The sequence below is a fragment of the Kogia breviceps genome, chromosome 14 (genome assembly GCF_026419965.1).
Source record: "Kogia breviceps isolate mKogBre1 chromosome 14, mKogBre1 haplotype 1, whole genome shotgun sequence".
Lineage (NCBI taxonomy): Eukaryota > Metazoa > Chordata > Mammalia > Artiodactyla > Physeteridae > Kogia > Kogia breviceps.
Genome location: NC_081323.1, coordinates 62,002,144 through 62,023,393, shown reverse-complemented (window position 1 = coordinate 62,023,393; position 21,250 = coordinate 62,002,144). Strand labels below are relative to the sequence as shown.

Genomic DNA, 21,250 nt, shown 5'->3' with positions numbered 1-21,250 from the left:
CGCGGCAGCCACATCGCACAGGATCCGAGCTCCGCCTGCGAGACGGGGCTGTAAGGAGCCCGCTCTCCGGCACGGAACCTGAGGCTCGATGCAGCCCGACAGCTGAGGGATGGAGACACGGAGCAGGCTCACGGCACCTGCCTGGGGCTGGGGCCCTTTCTGAAGGGAGCACCTGAGGCGTTCTCCCAGCCCTGGGTAGAAGCGCCGCCACCTCCCTTTTAGGAAGTGGGGATCCTCGGCCAGGGTGGGGGCAGGGAGGGCCCAGCTGCTGCCCCTCGCCAAGCAGCTGCAGACGGCTGACAACCTTCCCCTTGGCCTGGTTGTGGCCTTCCTGCCACAGAGCCATGGAGCAGCAGCCACATTCTTGGTAACTTTTTCTCTTTTATTGCCAAGTTCAGATTTACAAGGAAGTTCCAGTTTTCATTTCCACCCTCGTGTTCAGTACCCGCGAAACATGAGTCATGCTGGCGAGAGCAGGTACTTCCCTGGAACAGTCCCGTAGCCCAGAAGCATGAGGTTTCCCAGCCCTGCTCCTTCTTGGGACAAGAATTATTTACATATTTTCAACTCAGAGGAACTTAAGGAACCCTTACATTTTATGCCCAATGTCATCATGACTACATTAAATATTTCTTATTTATTGCGTCTAGAAGAGCAGATGAGAATTGGTTCACCCTGTGCCTTTTTGAACAGTGCATCTTGAGACCTTAGAGAAATCTCGGTGTATGCCTGTACAGAGGTGCGTTTCCTCGCTCACCCCCGGGTCGCAGTGCAGGTGCTTGGGTGGGAGCTGCCTTCCGCAGAGAACAGCGAGCATGGCAGGCTTGATGGGGGAAGGGCAGCACAGAGGGCCTACTGGTGGCAGGAGGACAATCCCTCCCACCCGCCCCCCGGGGTGTTGGGGGCACGTACCTGTCTGACTTTGAGAGGCGCCCTCGCTGGCTCAAGTTCCAAACTGGAAAGGACACGTGCTTCTCCCCGGCAACTTTCAAAGCTGACGTTTGGGGGTTCATGTGGCCAGCCCTGCCCCTGACTTGGCAAACCCAGTGGGCCCGATGTGGACTTGGGGAGGGTCTCTGCAGGGCCATGGAGATGGTGGGCTGGATGGGCCTGCTGAGGCCGATCCCAGAGATCCGAGTCCGGTACTCGCGTGTCACAGGCCACGGCCCCTGCCCCGGGCTGGCCACGGCCCCTGCCCCAGGCTCGCCAAGGATTCCTGGCTCTACCTCTCTGCCCCAGAGTCCCAGCACCTGCTGTCTGGATGGGCCCCTCTGGAGGTGCCCCCACTGTTAGATTTTCTGGGGGCTCCTGAAGACATAGCTGTGCCACTGCTGCCAAGATGGTGGAGACCTGGCTGCCAGCCGGCTGTGGGCTGCCCACAACCAACCCCTCGAGCCCACCCGGGGAGAGGCCTGCCCTTGGGCCAGACGTGGGGCGGAAGCTTGGCCTGATCGCACCTGCTATTCAAGAGCCCATGGAGGCTGGGCTGTGTTCAGCTCTCCTGCCTGGGTGATACTGCTGCGGGTCCTCCTGGGCATGCTGTCCCCCGGCCAAGACTTTCCTCCTGTAGAGCTTGAAGCCACCTGGAGCCACTGGATTTCAGATGGCGGGCTGGTGGTCCCAGGGCAGGGTCCACATGCCTCGGCTTGTTCCTCATGATAATGCCACCGGCTGGGAGGTCACTGGCCTTCTCTCATTTCTGCTGCTCCAGAATCGTTTCAAAACCGGCAGTGAGTGGCTCTGGGGCTAGCCTGCCCCTGTATCTTGGCAGGAGAACCAGTGGGGCCCCTGTCCCTGACAACATGGACTTTCTCCCTCTTTCCATTGTCCTTTCCAGGGGCCTCTCCTGAAGGTCATGGCTTGTCCCTCCTTGCCGGGCCCCCTGGCATTTCTGCCTAAATGGCTGCCTTTCTGAGCTGGGTCTTTCCCCTGTTGGTGCTGGCTGGGCTCACCTGCCTGGAGGGCTTCTTAAGGCTGGAAAGGTCTGTCCCGCGGGCGCCACTCCCCTTCCTCAGGGGACCAGTGTGTTTCCTTCAGGAGGCTGACGTCTGGCCCAGGCAGGCCCTGCCTGACAGCAGATTGGGGGAGGTACTGGGGACCGGGTCCTCTAAGAGGTAAGCGTGTGGAGCATTTCCTGAGGCCACCTGGTAACCCGGACTGGCCAACACTGACACCATGGGTGCTGGCACTCCTGTGGGACACGTGGAGGCAAGTTTTGGAAGGTCTGAGCATCAACCAGAGAGGTGAGGGTCGCTTGGCCTTGCCTGGCTGAGTAGAAAGAACATCTTGGGAGCTTTATCGGATAGAGCAGAGACCTGGCCTGCACACACCCAGCCCAAATGGAGAAGGAACTCGGGGTTTCCATTTTAAAAACGAGCTTGCATCTTTACGGCAGCAGCTGAGAGGAACAAACCCCGAGCTCCTAGGACGGCCCTGTGAGCTCGGACATCACGCCCTTGCAGCTGGGCGGGGGCTGGCCCTCGGGATGTCCCTGCATGCGGGCACCCACACCACTGAGCAGCAGGCGACGGACTCGGGGGATGGTTTCCATGGCCTTTTCTTTCCATCACGGCCACGGGCGCTGCAGTGTCTGCAGTCCCAAATCGTTCTTTCTTAGACAAATAGAGAGATGGCGACAACCGAAGGTGATGCTGGAAAACCGTCCTGTTTGGCTTCAGTCTGGAGAGACGAGGAATGGTCTTGAGCGGGGAGCTGACCGCACTATCCCCTTCATGGAAAGATCTTCTGGGTGACGCAAGGTCCCTGGGCTGCCACGGCAGAGAAACTTTTGGCCCTCCCAGCTCTGTGTGTACCTGAGAATACAAGTCTCTCCCTTATTTTTGCTTAAAAAATACTCTAACCTTTCCAGGAAGGGACTTTTATCATTCCACAGGCTTGCAGAGTTAGTGAGTAATAAAGAAATGAGAATCCCTTAAGACAATGGAGAAAGGCAGACTGAGAATTCTAAACCCCAAACGCTGGGAAGTTCAAGGCAAAATGAAAATGAAATCTCAACAGTAATATTACACTTCTAACATGACATCAGACCTTAGGGTGGAGGATTTTTTTTTTGAACTTTTTAAATAGATGTTTTTCATCTGCTGCCAGAAGCAGAATATCCAAAGGAGATGTTTATTGAAGTTTGCTTTTCTACAAATTTCTACACAAAGTGACCATGTCCGCTTCTTCCGTGCTCACTGGGGATGGGGGCAGAGGACCTTCGAGACTGGGGAGGGGCTGGCTGATGAAGGAAGTGTTGTCGGTGGGTCCTGCTGCCCTGGGGCCGTGGGCTCTGACACCAGCCCAATCTCCTCTGCCTCAGTCATCTGGGTTCGCTGGGGTGTCGCCACTGGTCCCAGCCTGCTCTCAAAGAGGTGTGAAGTAAAAGGGGAATTCAAACGGAGCAAAGGACTGCAAGGATGGTTCGAGGCGGTTACCGGGGCCGAGGAGAACTTCGGATGCTCCCAAGGTGTCTGTTGTGTCAGCTGCTCCGGGTCCCTGCCAGCGGGGCCGCACGCATGAAGGGAGGTCAACTCAGTGCTCGGCGGGGCCCGCTGGCTCTGGCCGCGCAGCCCCCTCGCACGGGGTCCCTGTACCCACCGTGGCTGGTGTGGGTGGCGGGGGGATGCCGGTGAGGGTGCGGAGGCTATGGGGGTCGACGGGCGGGATGAGTGTCAGGGACTCCACGCTCAGCGTGTCGGCAGTGTCCTCGCAGAGCAGGGAGATGGTGGGCTGCTGGGCGGGGATGAGGCTGGGGCACAGGTTGACTGTCTCCACGTCTGCGCTCCTCACCAGGCTCTTGCTGGGCCTGGCCTCTGCTTCTGTTTCACTGACGATCACCAACTGGTCAGGAAGGTTAGGCTGAGGCTGTTCCATAGTCATGGGGTCATCTGGGGGCGGGAGAAAAAAACAAAGGTATGCTCAGCTCTGAGATGCTCTGCTCACGTTGGCACCCTCTGTTCCCGTCCTGAACAAAGGCCCAGGGAGGTCTGGTTGGGAGATGATGTGCTGGGGGAATAGCTTGTCTCCACTTCCTCCTTCTGGGGGCACAGAAGCTGGCAAATCCAGCCCTACCTAGGCCCGCGGGAAATCTGTCAGGGCCCATGGTTACTCTGACTTGTGATGCAAGGGACACATTAGGGGCTTGTGCAGAATCTAAGAGTGGGTTCCAGAAGCCCAGTTCCTGGTGCCAGGAAACAGCTCAGACAGGCTCTGTGTGTGAACCACCTGCCTGATGATAAATATGCATTTAGGGAGAGAACAGGCTTGGGTGTGCTTATCACCTCAGGCCATTCCCAGAGTCCATATTTGGTAACATTTCCCCAAGAGGGAACTCACTGCAGTATTAAAAAAAAAAAAAAAAAAAAGGAATTCTATACAATTTTTCAGCTTTGCAAAACTAAAACAAAACCTCAGACTGTGGTTTTGTTGCCTGCTCCTCCTCTAAGTGCTGAGTTAGCACCCAGAAAGGGGCTGTGATCACTCAGGCCATTCTTATCCCGAGGGTCTCCCCCAGGGGCCACGGAGAGAAACCACATCACGAGGAAGGAGCGGCCCGATGCAGTTATTTTAGGAGCAGCAATTTCTTTTTTTGGTGCTTTTCAAAATCCATGATTAGATTACAGACAAGTGGCCTATTTGCTTTCCAAAGACGAGCTGGCTTGGACAGAGATACCAGCTGCCACTGGGGTTCCTCATGGGAAACATCTTCCAGGACTTCATGTGCCAGTGATTTGAAAACATGGGTATGAAGGCCGTGGGCATCTCGCTTGGAAAGCAAATCTCCTCTGTCACAGATCTTGGGGCCAACAAGGAGCTGAGGACATTGTGTGGACAATGAATCTGAAAGCACTCTGGGCCCTGGGATGATGGCAGACATTTTTTGGTTCAATGTGATTCCACTTAAGTTAGTTTTTTTTTTTTTTTTTTTTTTTTCTTAAGAAAAGCCAAAACAAAACAGAACTGCAAATTGAACACAGAGCAAAAGAATGGAAAAACCAAGAGCAAAATAAAACCAAAGGGCATACAGAATGGGATGAAGGAGAGGAAGAGGATCCCCAGCGTGGAGGGGAAGGTCAAGCAACAGATCAAGTCTCCCAAAGGACATGTCGTAGCTTCTTACAGGACTCCCGGGCACGGTGAGCTCGGAAAGGCCCCAGGTCACTTCACAAGGCCTTTTTTCTTCTTTTCGTTCTTTCTTTCTTTCTTTTTAAAAGAGAAATAAGGCCCAGAGAAAACCACTACATGGGGCTTTGGGTCTGTCCTCGCTCTGAGAGGGTGGCAGTGGGACATGGGTGAGCACTAGTGGAAAAAATGATTTGAGGTGTGATCTCAGCCCACAAATGCTGAGTAAACACCCCACACACTTTCTGTTTTCTCTGAATGTCAATGAATTTGCTCCACTCGGTACGCCTTGTGGTGACGGGCTGGTTTCAAGGCCTGGGCTCAGGTTGTGGACCCATCGCAATCTGAACGCGGGGCTCTGAGCACAGGCTCACCTTGCTTCAAACAAGCGTGTCCAGGAACTTACGTACATAAGGGCCCAGGTGTCAGCTGAGCTGCTGACGAGGCAGTTTAGAAATGACTGATTCTCCAAGGGCACTTCTGTGCCATCTGGAGACAGAGCTTCAGAGCATTTCTTTCACATTTTCTCCAGACTTCTCTATGAGAATTCCCTCTTTGCTTGGGTCTGCATTTGCACGCAGATACTCAAAATGGCCGACAAACCTCTTTCGCTGATCCCTAACAGGGTTTCTGGTGATAAGAATGATCAAGTGTGTGGGAAAGTTGCTATCAAATATATTAGAAAACAAATAAACCAGCAAACGATGCCACACACACAAAACTGGTTCCTTCTTTAGGAAAAGAACCAACAACTTTATTAAAAGGGTTGTTTTTCCCCCTGAAAAACAGACTCTTCCTATTTTTTTTTTAATAGGAAAAATAACCTCCTCTTACCCATCACCTACAACAATGTTCTTCCTACCTACCTACCTACCTATTTAAAATTTTTTAAAAATTTTTGGCTGTGTTGGGTCATCATTACTGTGTACGGGCTTTCTCTAGTTGTGGTGCGTGGGGGCTACGCTTCGTTGCAGTGTGCAGGCTTCTCATTACGGTGTCTTCTGTTGCGGAGCATGGGCTCTAGGCGCGTGGGCTTCAGTAGTTGTGGTACACGGGCTTAGCTGCTCCGCGGCATGTGGGATCTTCCCGGACCAGGGCTCAAACCCGTGTCCCCTGCATTGGCAGGCGGATTCTTAACCACTGCGCCACCACGGAAGCCCCCTATCTACCTATTTTTAAACCAAGAACTGCTTCCTGAATGTTAGCTACAAATTTATGCATTCAAGAGGTGGGAAAAAAAAAGAACTCTGCCAAGTTTTCACGGGGGGGAAATTACCTAGCGAGGACACAGTTTATGGTCAGTTTATGGTCAACCCGCAATGGTCACCGCTGACCCTCTGGCCTCGCTCACCTGATGGTGTTTCCGAGCTCTGAGGGCACAAGTTGGGGCCTGACCCAGGAAACGAGTGCAGGCTGGAGCGGGACAGCCCGACGTCCAGGTTCCCGTGAGGGATGCTCGGCCTCCCCATGGTGCTGCCTCAAGTTGACACCAAGGCAGCAGGTCCCCTAAGTCCCTGGACAGCACCCTCAGAAGCTGATCTGTGGCTCTAGGGCAGGGGCTCAGCTGACCCCTGGCGAGTGAGTGACAGTTTCCAATAAAAATGAGGATTGGATGTACTCGGGCCAGGGTAGGTGGGACTGAGAGATATGGGGAAGAAAAGGACAGCGCAGCACAGCAAGTTGGAGGGCAAAGCTCAGAGGAAGCAGCTTTTAAACGCAAGAGAAGGCAAAGGCTCCTGCCTGGCAAGTGCAGCTGCCCAGCGGGAGGGCACAGGTGGGAAACCCTACGAGAAGCATCGCGGGGGGGTGGCAGTGACCACGGCCCACCCGCGGCCACTATTTGGAGCTCTAAACGCAAGAAGGGGAGATGATGGAGTCACATCCGCCAGCGCGCTTACAAGTGAAATGACTTGGCCTCTGGCTGGAATGTGATGGAATCTACCACTTAGCTTCGAGCAAGGCTGGGGGATAAAGGGAAAAGGAAAAGAAAAAAAGCAACTAGTTGACTTCTTTGTGGCTTTTTGCAAATTCTACTGCCCAACCCTTGTGGCCTAAACTGGGTGGGGGGGGGGGGCGGCCCTGCGGGGATGGGGCCGGAGAACCCCCCTAGCTCAGGGCCTGCACTGAGCCTGGAGCGGAGGACAGCGTTTCCCGGCTGCCCGGGGCTGCCTCGGAGGAGCTGACACAGGGGTGAAGGGCCGGGGGTTTGGTCCTCAGGCGGGATGAGGCCAGAAAGGGACTGGAACTGAGGAAATGGCTCGGGTCGGTGGCCCGGGCTCCCCGTGCCCTCGCCTGGTGTCCTGGGAGCCTGCTGGTGTGGAAATGCAGCGTGCAGGGGCGTCGCGGGCCGAGGAGGCTACCGGAGGAGACCTGCCTGCAGTGACCGTGCCAGAGGTGCCGTGACAGCCGCCGATCGAAGCACTAAACCCAGTGGCCGCCGTGACTGTCGGCCTCCGACAGGCTGAACACTCGCCGGCGTCCTTTCCTGCCACTCCTGACTAGAGGGAAACACAGCGACAGATCATAGAAAGCCTTTAACAACGGGACGGAGAAGGGGACACGGAGAGGGGACACAGAGCAGCGATGGACGCGAAGCATCGACGAGAGCGTGAGGCAGGGGGGCCTGACGCAGAGGGTGCTGGTGACGCTGCCCCCGTGCAGGTAGGACACCCCCATTCCGCCCCCCACGATGAGGCGGTGTTGGGACAGCTAAGAACCAGATCATCCGCTTGTGGGACTCAAAGACGGGTAAAGAGGGTGGAGGTCAGTCGTGTCGGGAAGGAAATTCTCGGGGTCATCGGCGACACTTGGTCTCGGGGAGCACCCTCGGGGGCGGAGGGACAGAACTGCCTGTCGGTGAAGATGAAAAACCTGCAGCCCTGGGCCAGTCTGAGGAGGGAAGGGGGTGTGGTTGCGGGGATCGGAGCCAAAGCAGTTAGGGAAACAGGTGGATTTCTGACCCCAACCGATGAGGCCGAGGGCTCTCAGTGGCAGCTACCGAAGCCACCGAAGCCGCCAGCGCGGCTCCGGGAGAGCCTCCCGTGACCCCCTCCCCAGTCACCCCCCTCCCCAGCCACGAGGTGACACTCTCCCGGACACACTCTGGTGATCCGCACCTTTGAAACCAAGACTGAACCACAGCAGCAAGATCTGAGGGCAGATGCCAAGTGGCTGCAACAAAAATGTTAGGAGCATATACATATGTAGTATAACTGATTCGCTTCGTTGTAAAGCGGAAACGAACGCACCACTGTAAAGCAATTCGACTCCAAAAAAGATGTCAAAATAAATAAATAAATTTTTTGAATGGTGGGAAAAAAAAAAAAAAAATGTTAGGAGCATCTCCCTGGGGAGGAACCGCCACCTCTGAGACACAATCGGGAGGGATTACAGCAGAGCTTAAGATGAGTGCCACAGAGCACAACAAGGCAGACGGACTGAACTGTAGGCTGCAAAATGGTTAAAACGGCACGCGTGATGTTACGTGTATTTCACCGCAATAAAAAAAAATTAACGCCATGGATAAAACTGGGGAGAAAAGAGATTTGGCTTGGGGTTTTGTCCTTAAAAGTCCCTCCTGACCACGGTGCCCGGGTTCAGTAACGCGCAGGTCGGCCCTGGGCTGTCTGGTGCTCAGTTGGCCCCAATGGGACGGTGCTCTGGGGTGAAGGTCGTACTTGCAGACAGTCGTCTCAGGGTGCAGGTGAGGATGGGGGAGGGAGGGCAGGGCCCGCGTCAGGCTCCCAGCACAGGGCCACCAGGAACCAAGCTCTTCCTTCTTTCTATAAACCCTTAGGGGAGAGTCAGAGTGGCCCCATTTCAGAACTCCCTGGGTCTGAAAATGGACGCTGGAAAGAGCAGCCTGGCCTTCAGTCTGACTTCATTTTTAACTAAACGATTTTCTGTCATCCTCCTCAAAGTCTCACCCAGAACGCCTGTGAAACGCAACAGATTGGAGATTGGAGGCAGAGTGGCTGTTTGAGGAACTTGGTGTAGGTCACAGAGCTCTTAGCTGAGGAGATGGCTTTCTTACTAGAATCCCACGCTCTGTGTGTGTGTGTGTGTGTGTGTGTGTGCGCACGCGCGCGTGTACAGGCATAACCCAGAAGATGTTTCTAAAGTATTCTTACTGATCCTACATTTGGTTCTAAAATTGGGTCTATTTTCTCTCTCCCGCCATATGTTTTCTGCAATTTCAGCTTCTCAAAACCATAAAATATTTAAGGAAAAAAAAAATGCCGATTCCAGCGCCGTAATTTTCTCGCTGGGGAACAAGCCGAGGCCCACGAGGCTGGCTATGCCAGATGAGCAGGCAAGAGGTTCCTGGACTTTGCCACAGCGTGGGGCGACCAGCTCTCCCCGCAAAGACTAGAGGATTTCAGGGCACTGTCTTTAAAGGACAGTGGGAACAGGGGGGCTCATGCATCAGGTGCTAAAACCAGACAGTAAACCCTGTTGGGCACAGCTTTAACAGGTAGATAATCGACAATGAAAATAAAATCCCCTTTGCCCCCAACTCTTTCTGGTTGGTTCCTTTGGTTACCACAGAATTCAGTTTTGACCTTTCTGTCAGTCTGGGGTGTCTCTTGGCCCCGATTTGAGGGCCTGTACTTGCTGAGAAGCCACTCACAAGAAGCCACTCACACCATGTGCCTTTGGTGTGTGAAGGAGACTCAGAAGCAGTGCAGAGGGTGTCTCTGGGCGACTGGCAAAGTGGTGGCGCCTCTGGGCGGGGTCCCTTCCCCCTTCTGGTGATGGCCCCTCTGTCTGCGCTGGGTCTGCAGCTGCCGCTTGGGCCTCGGCCCTGATGGGCACAGGGGCTATTTCTCAAACACAGACCGCCCCCTGGGTCTGTATGTGGAAGAGTGGAATTGATAGGTAGATCCCAGAAAGATAGGGAAAAGGAATCAACTCGTCACCAGGCAGTTTCCGGGCTGGGCCTTGGTGGATTGTGTGACACCCAAAGGCCACCTTCTTCAGGGATCCCTGGCCCAGTCACCCCCTCATCCTCGGGCTTTCACCTCCAGTGACACCTCCTCTGGGAGTCTCTGGCCCTGCCCACGGCCTCCAGTTCACAGCTTATAACTGGACACTTATCTGTGTGGTCCTCTGATAAGACTCGGCCTCCCCTGCCAGCCTGTGCCTTCCATGCTTTGCTACCCTCTGTGCCCAGGACATGTGCATAGTAGCGCACGGTGATGTGGGGTACCAAGGCCGAGGTAGTAAGAGGCAGAGAGAAGAGCCTCTTAGGTGGGGTGTCAGGGCTGGCAGGTGGAGGTCCACGCTCAGAGGGACCCTTCTGAGATCAAGCCTGGTGTCCACAAGGCCCGAGGCACTCAGACTGGAGGCCCCATGGGAAGCTGAGGAAATCCGTATTAGGGATAAGCGTGGGCCTCTTTCAACCCCAGGCAGGGAACGCTAAGGTCCCCTGGGCTGAACAGAGGGCGGAGGCAGAAAACACATCCGAGCATCAGAACAGTTTCACACCCTCATCTGGGGGTGAACCCATCTGGGCTGGCAGAGGCGGCCGTCTGGGGTCCATTTTGCTGCTGATTTGGGGACCACTGGGCTTCCCCCCCACCCCACCCCGGAGCTGCATAGCCCTGCTTTCACTGGCTGGGGCTGCACAGCGACCTGGGCCTCTGTGAATGGGCTGAGGCTCTTCATCTGGCTCTAGAGCAACCGTCGTGTGGGGAGGAGAGATGCGTGCCCTTCATAGGCGGCCCCCAACTGCAATCGGAACCCGAGGCCCAGGTCTCAGTGACGCCCCATGGAGGCACCTGGGACAGACTTAGGAACCGAAGCGATGCTCCACTGGGCTGTCTCAGGAGGCGGAGCAGGGCTCTGGGTTGCCAAGGTCCCTATCTGGGCCCTCCTGCTACCAGCTGCAGCAGCGTGGCCAAGCTGCGTGACCTCTCCGAGCCCCCATGTTTTCAACAGCACAGTGTGAGGCGGAGGGTGGCAGGACGCAACAAGGGGGTGTCTGTAACATATTTGTGAGCACCGTGCCTGACACGTGGGTTTTGGGAGCAGTGCCTACCGGGACGCCCCATGGCGGGTGCACACCCAGAGGGCTGAGCGGGGGGCGGGGGGCCCAGGCCACGTCAACGGCTGAGAGTGCGAGGGCTTGCCCCTGGCTTTTACAGGTATCCCTGTGCAATTCCAGGTTTCGAACCCATGGAGCGGAGACACGGAAAACTGGGCCTGTCTCATGCCCTGGTAGATGGTATGTCTCAGATGCTTTCCTAACGTGCAAAGTGTGGCTTCAAGAGCAAAGAAGACCCTGAAGTTTGCTAATTCCGGCTGCAAAGGGCCTGCTCTCCACTGGACTCCGGGAAGCTCTGGAAACACAGGGTCAGGAATGCTTCTGACTCTGCGCTGTGTCCTCCAAAACCACTTTGAGGACAAGTGGTTCCGTGGCTGGGCTGCAGCTGTTTGCCATCCAGGCTGTGCGGGCTGTGGAGGAGAGGCCCTGGCCCATCCTGCGGCCTGGCTGGCCCTCCAAGGATGCTCCCTCTGGCAGGTGGTGGCCAGGCCCTGCGGTGGAAAGTCTGGTGGCTTCCAAATCAGAAGCCTGAACACTCGGCCACCACCCTGGGCTGACGTCAGCCAGGGAACGGGCAGAAGGGCACCTGTCCCAACAAAAACCTGCCTCCCTTCTTCCATCCAGCATGGCTTGGTAGGACACCAGGCAGATGCTGGAACCATCTGGGTAGACCTGCCCTACAGGGAACATGGAAATCCCACAGGCTGTTCTCTGGATGCACCCGGTGGCTGAAGGCCGGCCTGCAAGTTTGGCGTTGAGAGGAAGTGACTGGTGGTCCTCCTGAGACCTGCTGCCCAGCCCGTGGGCACCGATGCTCTCTCCTTCCAGGGATCGACAGCTGGTTCCTCAGTGGAGAATGAAGCACCAGCCGCCCAACAGGACGGCCCTGCATCAGGAGGTGAGTTATTTCAGTGTCTACGGAGATTTGGACAGGCAGGCTGGGCCCCAGGCTTTTACTGTCAGGCAGCATAAAAAATGGGGCCTTGCACGCTTGCCTCCGCAGGCCTGCCAGGGACACACCGATCGGGAGCAGACACCCGGGGGCCTGACCATCACTTATCGACCTGACAGCCGGGCTAACAGCCCCTGCATTTCTGGGTTGAGAAGACCATGTCGTTGGCACTGAGCAGGGAATGGTGGGGGTAGGGATGGAGGGGCTGAGGGAGGCCAAGAACAAAGAAACTAGCGCAAGGTGCAAGGTGGGCGAGGTGCAGAGCCCCAGGGCCCACACTCAGGTGGACAGCTGCACACCCAGGCACGATCTTGATAATGTGGGTCTTTGCTGGCTTCAGTTGCAGGCAAAGAAGTGTATGGCTCATTGGTTCGCTTAGCTGTTGGCTGCGCCTCCTCAAAAATGAAAAAAGGCATACACAGCGGCACCAGGAAGAGACCTTTCACCCAAAATGCAATTCTAAGTATGTGTGTGTGTTTGGGTCCACACAACAGAGACACAGAACTCCGTGCACATGCAGGCAGGACGCGGGTACCAACGTGAGCACATAAACACACAACCCTGCACTCTGGCCCCCAGAGCCAGCATGAGACCAGGCTTCAGGGGGAGGCAGAGGGCTGATCTTGGCTTCTGAGAAAGCTCTGTCTGAATTTCCCAGCTACGAGCCTGGGAACGGCAGCAGCAACTGCTTGGATACACAGCCAACCTTAAGTCGGGCTCAGAAATAGCTCAGACAGGGCAGTCATCTTCCCCGGGCTGGGGCAGGGAGGGGAGCAGGTGCCGAGTGGATGGGGGTCCACAGGAGGTGGCTTGAGGGTCACCTTGTTGCCGGGGCCTCATGAATGTCAGTTGGAGATGGAGGTAATGGATGCTTGTGGGAGGAGGAGGGAGGGGCTGCAGGCAAGAGGTGCCCTGAGCCACAGGCATGGAGACCAGGCGGGGTTAACCCTTTGCTGAGAAAAGCGGAAACTGAAAACTCCGGAGAGAGGTGTGGGAGCCCAAGGGGATCTCTGTCTCTGGTGCCGAGTGGACGGTGGCCAGGGGCCCCCGATTTCCAGGCGCCGTGGTGGCTGCCGCCCTGGAGCACCGCTTTTGTCAAGACCCATCGATCCATCACTTAACAAGAGTTTGCGCAGGTGTCCCTGAAATATGATGGGTGAGGGCTCTGGATGGGACCCTGCAGGAACAGCAAAGGACACTGAGGGTCCCCAAATGGGGGCGCAGACCAGAGTTATGGGCCCTCCAGACCCACGGGTCACTCGCCGGGGTGCAAAGCGTCATGCACTCACAAGGCCCTGCTCCTCTGGCTGCATTTTGGGGCCGTGTTGCTCAGGAAATAAGCCGGCATCTTCACTCCCGGGATCTTAGGCACTGTGGTGAGGTGCTCACGTGTGAGGGGCTCACGGCAGCCCAGAGCACAGGGGGACCACGCACACGTCTCACTCCAGGCTCCCTGCTCATGGGGTCTCTCCGTGCCACATCTGTACTTGTGACAGTTACAGGAGGGCAGGATGTGACTCCAGCCCACCCTGACAGACTCTCAAAAGGGCGGCAAGATGCACCCCCTCGTCACGGACAACTGGACTGCACCAAACATTTAAAGAAGAAACTGGTGTGTTATGGAGGAGAAAAAAATATTAGCAGAGACACAATTCTTTCGCCAGAGTTCAAACAATCACGTCTGGGAGACCCCTCCTCGTGACACCTAAGACTCCGGAGGTGATAATGGGGAGAATTTAGGCTCAGCTACCTGCCACCGGGGAGGTCTTCCAGTGGGCCAGCCTGCAAAGGGAGTGATTCCTCCCCTGCGGGGAGCCGAGCCAGCCGCCCGCCGCCAACAGCATGTCCCAGCGGATGTGGAACCCCGAGTGGCAGTGTCGCCAGACACGGTGGTAAGGAGCAGCTGGGGGTCAGGGCTCTCGGGTGGAGGGGTCGCAGGGTTCCCGCAAGTCCCCCCACTGCACCGTGTCCGTGGCCAATACCTGCAGGGCTCTGGGCGGCCGAGGGGCTGGACGACGAGCGGGCGCCCCCCGAGTCGCAGTGGCTGGCGCTCCCACTAACACTGGGGCTCCCGCTGGCAGACGGCGACGGCGAGGACAGGGAGGACGAGCTGTGCTGGTTCATGCACTGCGCCACGGCGAAGCCTGCAAGACAAGGCGGGGATGTGACCCAGCGGGAGGGACAGGCGGCCCGGCGGGAGGGGTGCCACCTCCCCGGGGACTGCGCGTGTGGCCCCCTGGGGCAAGCTCCCACCACGAAGGTTGGGCTGGGGGCCTCTGCGTGAGGGTGGCGCTAAGCGACGTGAAGCCGGCTCCTTCGGAGTCTGGGTCTGCTCCCCGTTATCAGCTGAGCTCGCCGGGCCTGGGACTGACCTGGACATGCTGCGAAGCTGTTTCAAGGGAAAGGGTGCAGCCGCCATGGAGCCGGGGTGCGGGGGGGCTTGGGGCGGGGCTGAGCCGTAAATCAATGCTGATGCTGGCTCTGCACCGCGCCGGCTGCACCCTTAAAGGGGACACCCAGCCTCGGGGCTCAGAGGCGTCCTGGTGAAGTTCACAGAGGGACTCGGGACATCCTCACGGCCGAACCTCGGGACCTTTGCTCACACACCTGAGTTCTGCCAGGGGCCCTTAACGCTGCACTGGGTGGGAGGGGAGACCCTGAAGACGCTCCCTGCCAGAGAATCTGCTCTGCCCTGGTGGGTCTGGTGGCGAGTTTGGTGGGAGGAAGGAAAGCTCTGGTGAAAAGCTAGCAATCACAGAGATTCACTTGGCCCTCAGAGCAACTCCAGGTTTGGAGATGGGGACCGCACATTTCTGGGGCCTGCAGCCTTCCCAGCCCGGGAAGAGCCTGGGGGAGTGGAGGAGCCTCAGCATTTGGAGACCTGCAGACCTGGGCAAACCTTGCTTCACCAGCAGAACCTCTAGAACGCGTGCCCAGTGTCGTTTCCCAGCTGCTGGCGGGCCATGTGTCACCGGCCTCTCCCCACCCCGCTGCAGCCGGGGTACAAGGGGAGAACAAGGTGGGTACAAGCAGGCCCATCCAGCCTGCCCGGCGCTTGGCATGCAGTGGGACCAGGCTGTTCTCTATGACGGGAGGGGGCCCTTCTGACCGAGCCGTGCCGGAACCCCTCCTCCAGTAGGCATGTGCCTTCCCAGACCGTGACTCCTGCCCTTGGTACAGCCTGCTTTTCTAAAGGGCCGCGGCTTCTGATTTCATCCACGAAACACGGAAAAGCTCCCAGGGAACAAACTCCTCGTCAACGCTCCCAGGAGCCTGTGCAGACTGTGCTGGTTCCCCAAGAGCTCTGTGCTCTGTGCCCCAGCCTGTTTCTGCACCAAGTCAGGGTAGGGATGGGGGCAAGTCCTCCTCCCACCTGAGAGTGGGGACCCCAACCCTCCTGGCCAGTCCCATCAAGCCTCGCCACCCCGAGCACACTCACCCCGGCCCCAAACCTCATGCTCTCCACCTGTGCCGCCTGCATCTCAACTTGGCCCAGAGCCCACTGACACTTCTTCCAGCAGGTTCTCCAGGCCTGACCATGCCTTTCTCAGAACTCAGGAAGGCAGCGGGGTGTTGAGCAGGGGTTGAAGAACTATGGCCCTCTGACTGTTTGTTAAATAAAGTTTTACTGGAACACAGCCAGGCCCTTTGCTTACATTCTGCCTGTGGATGCTTTCCAGCTACAATGGCAGCACTGAGCCGTTGCAAGAGAGGCTGCATGGCCCACAAAGCCTGAAATATCTCACTCCCTGGCCCTCAACGGAAACAGTGTGCACAGCCTGGAAGAGGATGGGGGCACTGGCTCTGGAACCAGGAAAGCCTGGGCTCCATACTGATCCGCTCGCTTCCCAGCGGTGGGGTCGTGGGCAAGTCTCCCCACTTCCCTGAGCCTCCTTCCCCCCACCCACTGGTGGGCAGGCCTGGTGGGGGGGCATGCAAGGGGACCCAGTGCTCTGTCCCCACCTCAGGACTTAGGGGAACCCACACCCAGCCACCGTGGAGAAGCTCTTTTGTACTAATGTTTGTGTAAGATTATTTTTGTCTAAGGATCAAAAGCTGGGTCTATTTATACCCCCAGCCAGGCCATCTCGGGCAGGCCATCTTGGGTTTCAGGCGATGTGACTGCATGCAGATGCGAGGCCCGGAGGGAGCATGGTAGGTAAATTCCCCACCCCTACCTATGGCAGAGAACAGCAGGATTACTGTGCTGGAGTTCTCCGGAACAGGCATCATGTGATATACTGTGTGTGTGGTGGCAGGGCCTCAGATTAAGCATGGCAAACATCAAGGCGAATCCAAACACCAGTCAGGAAGATTCCCAGGGGGCAGGCAGCCACAGCCCCACAGAACCAGCTTAATAGCTGTTTACTTCTTAATCACTACAAGTGGTAAACCCCCAAGTTTACAAGCTGTTTATCTGCCTTGAAAACGAATCACTCCTTAACAAATCAAAATGTCAGGACAGCTTTCCTTGAGCTGCTTATTTATCAGAACCATGTACAGAGGGGCTGGAGAGTGTGGTAAAAGAGTTGAGACTAAGCCGACCCTGTTATACTCCCGACAAACGCCCCAGCCAGAACGAAGGAATGACGTGGCAGTCACCAAGGTGGTCACCCACCCCTTCTCTTAAGACACACATCTTGGGACTTCCTTGGTGGCGCAGTGGTTAAGAATCTGCCTCCCAATGCAGAGCACATGGGTTCGATCCCTGGTCCAGGAAGACCCCACATGCCACGGAGCAACTAAGCCCGTGTGCCACAACTACTGAGCCAGCGCTCTAGAGCCTGCGAGCCACAACTACTGAGCCTGTGTGCCACAACTGCTGAGCCCATGTGCCTAGAGCCTGTGCTCTGAAACAAAGAGAAGCCACCGCAATGAGGAGCCTGTGCACCGCAACGAAGAGTAGCCCTGGCTCGCTGCAACTAGAGAAAAGCCCACACGCAGCAACGAAGACCCAAAGCAGCCCCCCCGCCCAAAAAAAGACACACATCTTCTCTCTCATGCACTTTAACGCCCTGGTTTATTACTGTAAGACATGTGGGGTGGAGTGTGTGGGGTAGCAGACGAGATGCTGAGACTGAGGTCAGGATACTCAAGTTCCTTCATTTGGAGAACGGATTAGGGGTCAAGCCATAGGTTGACAAAAAATATGGTGCACCTTCTGTAGGTGCTAAGAGTTAGAGAGAGAAAAAAAAAAAATCACCAAACGCTGATACCACCCATTTGCGGGTCTAGCTGAGCAGAGGCAACTGAATGCATCTTTCCCTTGTCTGCTGCTACTAAAAATCCACCTCCCTTCTTTCCATGGCATGGGGACTCAGAAAGGCTCAGCGAAGTTTTTTGTTTGTTTTCTAGCTCGGTGCCCAGACTCCCCTTGCAATTTCATGGGGCTCCTCCCCCAAATAGAGGTGGCAACACTTTGAGAGCCGGTTTGACATGTCAGGAGGGCTCTGCAGAGAACTCAAGACAAGCACCTGGCCCCCTGCTCTTCTCCCGGGGAGGCAGTTCTCGATGAACTAGCTTTGGCGGGGGTGCCGAGGGGTTTTCTGGGCGCGAGTCAAACACACACGGGCTGCCAAGTACTTGCAAACGCACAGATGCGCCAGAGATCATGGGACAAGGGCACAGGCAAACAGGTCTCCCTGAGAGCTCCTCCAGCAGATAAAATTCTTGGTCGTCCCCGAGTATGTCTCAAGAAAAGCCTGTGAGATGCGTATCAAAGGCCGTATGGGTTTTCACACCAGCCGGCTGATTCCATATCTAGAACCTGACTGATGCTGCGGAAGGCGCCGTGGGTGGGTCCACGGATGTTCAAAGCACTGGTGTGTGTGACAGGGAGCTGGAGGCACTTGGAACATCCACTAATCAGGGAAAAGCCAAATTGAGTCTCCTACGCCGGGGTGACCAAATCCTTGGCCGCTCTTAGACATGCTGTCGTAAAAGCAGACGAAGTGCCAAGGGAAACGCTCAAGACATAGTAAATAAAAAAAGGTTAGAAAGAGCACGCCCCACCTGCTCCCACTGTTGTGAAAAAAAAAAAAAAATCTAGGCTCTGCCTCCCTCCTTGTACGGGCAGCAGAGCAAACAGACGGGAGGGATTGAAGCAGAAGTCGTGGGGAGGACCAGGTGGTTTGCTATGGTGAGTTTCAGTTTAATTTTTTTGTGCTTGTCTGAATTTTCCAAGACTCCTACCACAAATAGTATCTTGAACCAGAAAAAGAATGGAGGATGAAGGAAGGCACACGAGCCGTCTGGGAGCTGGGCAGGCTGAAGCTGCCGGGCCCCTAACACAGCCCTGGGATCTGTTCTGGCCTCCAAAGCTCTCCACCCTGGACCCACTAAGAACCTCCCCACAGCCGGGGCCAGATGCCAAGCTCCATAGCAGGCGGGCCAACGGTGAAATGCATCTCTTGCTTTCTAGGAGCCCTGGGCTTCACAGGGTCAGGCTGGGGTCATCCTGCTGCCCTCTGGCCCCGTTCTGACAATTATTCTGGGAAGGTGAACTCATGAGTAACTCTCCAGCGTTTGTCAAGTACAAAAATACCACAAAAAGGTCAGCCTTCTATTTTAGGTCCACTGCTAGAGGGAGCACTGGGCTGGGAGTCAGAACCCCAAGTTCGAATTCAAGCTCTGCCCAAACGGCCTTGTGACCTTGGACAAGCCCCCTCTTCTCCACGAGTCTTCACGTCTTTATGCGAAACACAGTAGAGTGAGTGTCTCCTGGCTTAAATGGCCAGTAGTTTTCTTTTCACCTGTAAACCTGAATTTGACTTGAACCCCACAGTCTTTTGGGGATGTAGACAAAGGAGAAGACGCTGAAAAGTGCACCCCAAATATACGTCGGGCACACCGTTATCTTTGGGTGGAACGCCCACGAAGCTTTCCCCAGGAGAAGCAGGATGCCTTGGCAGGCAGGGCCCAGTGCCGGCCAACCACAGTCCAGAGGCTCGCAGATGTGTCTGGCTTTGCTCACATCGTGTTTGTGCTTGTCTGCTTGTTTTAGGCACCTCCATTCACACACTGGGAGACTGTGCATACAAGTCTGGATTTCTGGCTTCTTTAAGAAAGATCTGGCATCGCTGGGCCCCATTTGTGTGTGGCAGCAACTGGAGGGAGGGGGTGAGCTGGCTCCTTCCCCTCCCCAACCTGACGTGCCTGGTGCTCGTTGGCGTTTCAGTTATTAATCTCTTGCTCTGTATCCTTGGATTCTTGGTCAGATCCACAGGACTCAGGGATATTCCAACCCCCAGCAACGTTTTGTCAGCTCCCTCCTCAAACCCTACCCTCACCCCGCCCCAATCAGTGGGGGTGAGGGGAGGCCCGGTGGAGATGGGGCCGCCTGCCTCTAGCAGCTCAGGCAGGTCTCATCTCAGACTGTGTGACAAGAACCACTTGCTCTTGGCCTCAGCTGGGCTGTTCCCTTGGTCTGGAATTCCCTCTTGCCTCTTTCCTGTCTTCACAGATCCCTTTCCTATCTTTTAGGGCTCACACAGCTCAGGGCCAGCTTGGGCAAGAGCTTCTGCAGCCAGTGGGGTTAACGGTTCTTTCCCCTGTGCTCCCGTAGCCTGCCCTGTCCAGGCTTGGGGCCCCATCAGCCCACATAAGGCATATGCCCAAGTAGGGAATAAGAAACTTGACTGCAAAGATGCTTTGCTATTCTGTGCAACAACTGTCATTATTTTAACAGCTAGCACCTGGAATCCTCTGGGGTTCAGAGGGTTTTAGACAGTGTTTCTGATATTGTGAGCTGTCTCCCAATACTCATTCTCCCCTCCACCTGCAATTACAGAATCTGACAGCTAGGCACGACCCTGCGGCGAAGCTGTGGCCAATGAGATAGTAGTGAAAGTGACGTGTTTGATTTCTAGAAAGGCTTCTTAAAAGGAAGGAGGTATGCTTTCCTCCATTCTGCTTCCTGAAACATTAATGTGATGGCTGGAACTCTAGCAGCTGTCATGGCCCACGAGGATGAATCACATATTAGGGATAGCAGAGCACTGAGCAGGAAGGATCTCGGGTCCCTGATGCCTCTGTGGAGCCCCTGACTACCTTCATATAGGCTTCCTCTCCTTGAGAGGGTAATAAAACTCTTTGGGGTTTTTCTCTATTATGTAGTTGAACCTAATCTTAACTGACAATTGGGAAAAAGCTTTGTTAAGGCAGGGATGTGAGCTGAGCTCTCTAGGGACAGGGACTAGCCGGCCTCCAGAGCTTCCAGTGTAGGGAAAGCTGCCCTGCACTTCCTGGGGGCAATCTGGGAGAGGTGGAGTGAGGAGAAAGAGGAGAAGCGGTAACTGAGATAGGGGAGGTGACCCCCACGACTCCCCAAATCTTTAGGAAATGCTCCTTCAACTCTTTCCTTGTGTGGTGCAAGTGGACTTTTTTTGGTAGACACAGTGAAGGAACTGTGTTTCCATCTGGGTTCACACCGGGCCACACAGAGATTACACATGAAGGCCAAGACCTGGAAACAGCCGGGACCACGAGAGAGTAAAGGGTGGGAAGGCTTGCACGTGTGCAGGCAAGAGAACTGGGGGTCTGAGCCAAAGGTTTCCTAAACCTCCAAGGAGCAGGGAGGCCCCAGCTGACCTCTTCGGTCTGTCCAGAGCTTGTGCTGCTTTGCACACTATATATAACAGATATTGGTTACGCGACTGAAGTGCAACTATTTCAGGTTAAAAACTGGAAAGTGTGAAAACTACCTGAGCAGGTAGGGGATTCCACAGGGACCTTTTAGAGAGCTGAAGGGGAAGGAACCCCACTGGCTTGGACGTCATCTCGGGGACTGTGACCACTGAACGGCACCAACCTCACCCCACAGCCTTGCCCCTACAGACGCTCCTATAGATCTCCCGCTTCCAGGAAGGATTTGAGGTGACTGATATTTTAAAACCCAAACCCAAATGCCATGGCTATTAAATAATGAAAATACTAAATGCTGAAAGCCACGAAAACACAAACTAAACGGTGAGAGTCCAACAATAAAGGTGGGTGGAAAGTGAAAAGTTGTACCAGAATGACTTCTAGGGAGGGCAAGCTGAGGTTACCACTTGGTTCTCGCTTCCCGGGAGCCAAGACCTCAAGGAACACTGTCCCAAGTGACCTAGCTCTTGTGACATCCCAGGTCA

At 55.6% G+C, this 21,250-nt stretch overlaps 1 protein-coding gene across 10 annotated transcripts in view; it reads right to left on the bottom strand.

Annotated features, from left to right (window-relative positions):
- Positions 1-361: 361 nt before the first annotated feature.
- Positions 362-21,250, bottom strand: part of CLEC16A (C-type lectin domain containing 16A) — a 210,485-nt gene continuing 189,596 nt past the window's right edge. For 3 of the 10 annotated variants that reach the window (XM_059036134.2, XM_067013945.1, XM_067013941.1), the window contains 2 exons: positions 14,105-14,266; positions 362-3,890 (listed from right to left, as the gene is read on the bottom strand). In XM_059036134.2, the coding sequence (XP_058892117.1) occupies positions 3,535-3,890; positions 14,105-14,266 (518 nt within the window). In that variant the 3' untranslated portion in view covers positions 362-3,534. Of the gene's footprint in view, positions 3,891-6,475; positions 7,623-14,104; positions 14,267-21,250 lie in introns of all 10 variants that reach the window. The other 7 variants (XM_059036137.2, XM_067013946.1, XM_059036135.2 and 4 more) reach the window with 4 other exon arrangements.